Source organism: Antrostomus carolinensis, unplaced genomic scaffold (genome assembly GCF_000700745.2).
Source record: "Antrostomus carolinensis isolate BGI_N321 unplaced genomic scaffold, ASM70074v2 scaffold52714, whole genome shotgun sequence".
In the NCBI taxonomy this organism is placed as follows: domain Eukaryota; kingdom Metazoa; phylum Chordata; class Aves; order Caprimulgiformes; family Caprimulgidae; genus Antrostomus; species Antrostomus carolinensis.
Window position 1 is genome coordinate 13,073 of NW_010311124.1, and position 6,408 is coordinate 19,480.

The 6,408-nt window shown below is 41.4% G+C and overlaps 1 protein-coding gene across 1 annotated transcript in view; it reads right to left on the reverse strand.

Moving 5' to 3' along the window:
- Positions 1-304: 304 nt before the first annotated feature.
- The window catches only part of LOC104523893 (phosphatidylinositol 3,4,5-trisphosphate 3-phosphatase TPTE2), a gene marked incomplete at its 5' end in the record, with an annotated part of 19,495 nt that continues 13,391 nt past the window's right edge, over positions 305-6,408 (reverse strand). The window contains 7 exons of the mRNA XM_010166616.2: positions 305-578; positions 2,113-2,183; positions 2,646-2,741; positions 3,119-3,216; positions 3,885-3,990; positions 4,869-4,949; positions 5,901-5,962. Coding sequence (XP_010164918.2) covers positions 476-578; positions 2,113-2,183; positions 2,646-2,741; positions 3,119-3,216; positions 3,885-3,990; positions 4,869-4,949; positions 5,901-5,962 — 617 coding nt within the window. The remainder of the gene's footprint in view (positions 579-2,112; positions 2,184-2,645; positions 2,742-3,118; positions 3,217-3,884; positions 3,991-4,868; positions 4,950-5,900; positions 5,963-6,408) is intronic.

Here is a 6,408-nt window from a genome sequence, read left to right on the forward strand (position 1 = left end):
AATACCAAGACTTCTACTCAAGAAGTATTAGTCTGTCTGCACCAAATTACTGTCCCTCCCTCCAAATTCATGTATTCTACTGACCTGTGGAAAACTGATGCTGAGGGAAGGTATGTCAGATTTTTCCAGCAGTCTCCTGCAGACTGCTGGTCTCCACCCATCATCAGGTTAATGCTCTTGCTTAAAGACAATTGTCTCAGATTAATAAAGTAAGGATTACCTGTAAGTAGAGATACCCAGGCTCCAAAGGATCCAACAACTCATTAATATGACATGACAGCTGACACTAAGCAACACTTCAGAGTATTACTGCTCTGCACAACAGAACTTCATGTAAGTTTATTTGAGAAGTTGTATCTACACAGAAATACATTAAGTATATCAAAATAAGACTGCTTCACTTCATACTGAAGCAGCAAGACATTCTCCAGGAAGAGAGATAAATTTTATGTGTTTCCCTTCTTTCAGCTTTCCCTTATGGTTCAGTAAAATTCACCTCCACAGCAAATTTCTCACTATAGACTTTCCACATTTTAGACTTGTGAGGGTTATCCAGCTCATTCCTGGGAAGGTAGAGTCTGAAAGACAAAATTCAGTAGTGTATCTTACAGCTTAAGACATATTTCTCCTTTCAGGCAGCCAAGAGAACTTAAAGCTCAGCTCTGGAATATTAAATGCAACCCCAGATCTTGAATTCAGACAGACATCAGCCACACCTGCACAGGGCTTTGGATGTGAGGTAGTCAGAAATATACAATCAACCTGATGGGTTTGTGGGTTGGGTTTTTTGTTTTGGGGTTTTTTTCTGGTTGGGTTCCCCTGCCCTGCCCCCCAAAACCCCACAATGCAAGACAGTTAGAGCAAAATTGTTACCTTCAGCTCAGTGCCTCCTGATGGAATGCAAGTTACAGGAATTTAATAATCCTAATGGCAAGGATTTGATTCAATACTCAGTCAAGCTCATCATGCATGTTCTCCACTTTTAATGCTTACCAAATTCACGCCTACTTGTCACTGAATAGCACTGGCACATCAGCTGTGGCTGAATTAGAGGCACAGAGGTAGGAGCATTGCCTTAGCAGCTGTTTCACTCCTGATCAGACCTCGTCCACCTGGAGTCTACCAGAATTCTCTGGGCAGAAAGGGATATAGTCTCTAGTAAATTGTGTTTCAGAGAAGGTCTGGTGGGGCATCCTCCCTAGCCCTGAAGTAAATAAAGCACTTGGGTGGGACTTTTGAGATGGTATGACTGCAGTGCTATCAGACAGCAGGCATACATTTCTCCTGCCACTGCTTTGGTCTAACTAGATGCCTGCACCTAGACTGCAAGGTGCATTGCTTGCTCAGCATATTAAGTTTAGAGTTATGAACATAGACTCATGGCTACCTCTCTTCATGCTCTGATGGGATCAATTAAATAAAAATTGTTTCCTTCCTCTTCCAGTCAGAGAGAACAGTAATTATGTCATACATCAAGTTCACTGTTCCTCTGTCTAAATCTGTCAAGTTTGATAAACAGAAAAGAAGGATCTCATGTCTCTTCATTTCTCTTGCTACTCCCCTAGCAAGACAGACAAGCCCAACTTTTGCTGGCTGGAGCTTCTCCAGGAGTTCTATTCTCAACAAGAACAAACCACAGTAATTTCTAACTGTAACAAAAGCATGAGAAGCAGTAAAAGAGCCTTTCTTTGGGATCCCAAGCATCCGTACCTGTAACTCTGTTCTTAATGTTTGCCTGCTAAGCTGGTGAATAAGTTCCAGCCTCTCAGTCATCCATGCTGTAGAGGACAGCAGAATTGTCTTCGGTTTGAATAGTTAGCATTATCTTTTTGAATTAAAGTTTATTAATTAAAGTGAATTAAAGTGAATTAAAGCTGAGGAAAGAGTCCAATGGATTAAGCTGATTAAGATAAAGAGGTTACATATGTTTAAAACACTTGCCAACTGCCTGCTCACAAGTTACAATTGAGAGTCAGAGAGCAGTACCTGCACAGAAGCTAAGCTGGCTGATCAAGCCTGTCTACCTCAGCTTTCAGTACTATGTTTATGAACTTCCAGCTCTGGTCAGACACCAGAAGTTCGGATCATGAGGTAGTCATTATGATCACTTACCTGTTATTTTCAATAAAGGAAGTGTTGAACCAGAAGAAGAATGGGCAGTCATCATAGCCTTTTGGGAGATCCTAAACACAAAAAACTTTGTCTAAGGACTCCATTAGTTTTCAGAGCAAGAGTACCCACCTGCCCTCAACAGTTTTGTTTAGAAAGCTTCAGTGCCAGAGGCAGTACACTTGAAGAGCCCAATATCACACTCAGATCACTATTTTCACTGAAGTTCTTTCAGCACTAAGCCACTCAAACTCAGTACAATGAAGTAGGAGACCCATGTTAGAAGCAGCAGGCACTCAACTAAGCTGTCTTCTTGGTTGTACTGTATGAACAGTCAGATGCCTCCCCTGCACACACAGGCTGGTGTAGCACCACTTGCTGCATCACTCATGTACAGGGGTGGAGTAACAGCTGCTACAGTGGGGCCACCCCACACAGCAGGAGTCACTGGGGAGGAACAGCAATTCACACACAGCACAGCCAGCCCCCAGCTGCAGTTTGCGCCGAAGCAAGGGTCTTCATGCTGCTGTACTTACAGAACGCGATTCAAATCTGACTTTCACATCACCACTTATAACGGGGCTGTCTTCCAAGCCAATGACTACAGAGTCACTTTCAGAATCAAAGAAGAGCTGGATAATAGAATAAAGTATTACTTTACTTTTTTACTGCAGAGAGACAAGGGACCAACTCATGACAATACCCAGCTACTCATTCATAGGATACAAATAGCATAGCAGTGCTGGAGTAATAGCCAACAATTTAAGCTCCTCAGGTCAGAGTGAGATATTGCTTGTAAGTGACTTCTAGGGAAATCTTTTGCCATCTTACCACTACTTTTCCTATGATTTAGCAAAGCTTAGCTTTTTCATCCTCTCAGAATTTACAGCATCCATTTATTTCAATAGTTTTATGTCCAGTATTCAGCTTTTACAGGAAGATACTTTTGACCTGTAAGTCAGCTTTCAGCTTCTGTGACTCAACTGACATGACTTCATAGTACTCTCACCTTGCAGTTTCCTTGACTGGCACATTCACATTCTAGTACAACTTGCTTCCTCACTATTATCTGCACCTTCATATCAGTTCCATTTCCTTTCCCAACTCCTAGGAAGAAAGAATTGCATTATACCAGGGTGTACATACATCAGCTGGAAACACAAGTGGTCATGAGAACCAAGTCTAATCCTATTCAAAAATGCTTTATTTCCAGAATGCCATGCTATAGACTTTAGAGAAAGTCAAATCCTAAAGGTAGCTCAAGATTTAGCAACTGGAAGCTGTATTTTGAAGTGGCAGTGAATCCTGCTGGTGGAGCAGGAACAAGCTAGGGTAGAGTCTCATTCCACCAACTGAACAAGAACAGCAGTTTCATTCAAGTCCCCTAGAAAAAGCAGTGCAAAACTTCCAGCCTTTTGTCAAGATTACCAGTACATACATATAGAAACAGGTGTGTATATCAAGCTGAGAAACATTAGTGGATCCAGTTCCACATGTGGAATTAATCTCACTTGGAAAGCAATTCCCCCCCCAGAACAGAGCAGGTTGTGTGTGAGCCACCATTTGACCAGACATCCAGAAAGTGACAGAAAATATGGGATATTTCCACTCCAAAATGCTCTTCATTGTATTTTAACTGTGCCATTTGAATTCTCAAATCCCAGTAAAACTACATTCCTATTACAGGCTTAGCAAGAGAGACAGTACAGAGATCAGCTGCCTGTACTAAGAAACCATTACCAGATAGAGGAATGCCCAAATTCAAGAGTTCTTACCATGTATGGAGTGAATTTTGAGGTTTTTTATTTTGAGTTGTCTCTCTGGTGGGAGTTGCAAGTTATACTTGTTTTTCAGGATCTCATAATACCCAACATACCTACTCTGTAATGCAAAAAACCCAGACACATTATGCAGTTTCTGTAACCCACACAGACTAATTCTAGGCAGAAATAGGACTACACAGATTTTTCTATGCCAAGTTCTTAGTTCTCCTAAATCCAGAGACAAGAAGTAGCCATTTCTTCTCCTCCTCCTTCCCAGTTCAAAAATCCATTAGACAAATTCAACACCTATATTTTTAAGCAGTATTTAAACTTCATGTTCTAAGAGAAATTCCATACTTTTGAGTTCAGCAAGAAGTGAGGAGATTTTCCTATTGCAGCTTTTTAAGGGGCAGAATGTTTAGATGTACAAGATACTTTAGTTGCTGGTATAAAATAAAATGAAAGTACAGCTGTCCTTCAGAATGTGCTTCTGTGAAATGAAAGTATCTGTCACCAGCTTGTGCACCCTTGATAAACAGCCCAATTGTCTTATAGGGTCATCTCCCTGGGAGGGTGGGCAAACACTGCAACAGGTTACCCAGAGACCTTGTGGAGTCTCTATCTGTGGAGATAATCTAGGCCTGACTGGACACAGCCCTAGGTAACCTGCTCTAGCTTACCCTGCCTGAATAACAGTGTTGGACTAAAAGCTCTCCTAATCTCAGCAATTGTGTTACCTTAGCTATCATAATTCAGATTTGACATTATTACACAAAGGCATAAGGAATGTGCTTGGACAAAGGAGAGGGAGGGGAAGATGCAGTGTAATCCTATGAGTTGAGAGTCTTCCAACCCTTAAAGAAGGGGTACAGCAAGTTCAGGAGTTAAGCATTAGTAGGAACCTACATGTCAAGCAAAGCAGGGAAGGTGGGTACCTTAAGTGCTCACAAGGCTAGTGTTGGTTTGACTACTGTTACTGGACGTGCTCAAGCTTACCTGGGATGGAGTTTCAACTCCTTGAAACTTGGTACTTGTGCTTCTATCAGTTCTTCTCTCCCCAAAGTAATCCAAACTTTCCTACATCAAAAGATAACTTCAAGAGTTAGGAAATTCATCCCACCACCATTCTCCTGCCTGAGAAGTAGATAGTAAACTCAACTAGTAAACTACACTAGTCCAATTCCAATAAGGGAATGCACATGAAAATATGTGATAGTTGTTTTGGTACCTTCTAAAGGAGGCTTTCAACTAGAATGAGAAAGTGCTAATTAGGAAGTCAGATACATTAAGCCTGTCATCCGTGAAAGAGCATTAATAAAGCTCACTAGATGAGGAGAGCAATATGTTTAAGCATTTGCTTTAGAACCATCTGTATTTCTCAAGTGGTCTGTGGCAGGCCAAGCTGAACATTAGTTCAGATCTTCACAAACCAAACTCATATAAAAGAAAGTGAGGGTGAATACACACTCTGGCCAGATTACCTTGAGTGACCTGGGCCTTCTACACCCCAGGTCTCCAGATCAGCATACCAGACCTGGGATACTAAAGCAGCACATGCATCTGTCCTGGCTGGGACTTGCTGATCTTTCTGCCTTTCCCTAGAAGGGCTTCTTCCCGTAATGCCGGCAGTCAAGACAATACAGTTCTTGATGCCTCACACTACTTGGAGGGAGGCTGGGGAAAAAATGCACTTAAAAACAGTGACACTATCTTTAGTAGAGCATGCTCAGAAGCCACCTACATTTTAAGAAAGTTGTTGCTCAAGATCCTAGGTCTATTATGCCTCAAAAAATTGGCATCCCGTTAAATTCTACTTCCTAGTTTTTCCTGACCAAGAACAGTCTTCATCAGAAAGGAATTTATGTAGTAGCAAGATTTGCAATAATTTTTTGTTAAGCAGATTGTTCACAGTATCCTTTTTCCAGTATAGACTTTTTGTGGAGTATTAGTGCATTTCTCCAATTAAGTAGGTTCTAAAGGGGCATTTTGAATACTAGAAGAGACAAAAAAACAAACACCAGTTTTCACCTTTGCACTCTCAAACTGGTCGCTGTCTATGAGCCAGGTACAGATCATTGTTCCAGTCCTGCCTGTATTAGAAGAAAGAGACAGGTTGAACTACAGGAGTTCAAAGGTATTTGGGATTATTCTTCATGAAGATGAAGTTATAACATTTGAAATAGAGATAACAGGAGACAAGTGACACTAGAGTAGTCAGGTGCCTGTATTTCTGGGAAGAAGGAGCTAAAGACAAGATACCGCAGTTTGGTAACCTGTTCCTTGAAGCAATCCCCACATTTCTTTGTAGCATTCCTGGAGATACTTAGAAGCTAGCCAGAATCTGCATACTCCATTTAGCAGGGGATAGAGTCAAGTACACACTACTAGATTAGGCACTTGCCAATGCTCTAACACTCAAGAGTTGCTTCTCTGCCCCAACTTCCACTCACCTCCAACCCTACTAAGAAGGCATAAAGACTTATAGCAAAGACTCCAATATAGTCTCAGTTTTGACTTTAAAATCTCAGAGGTCAAG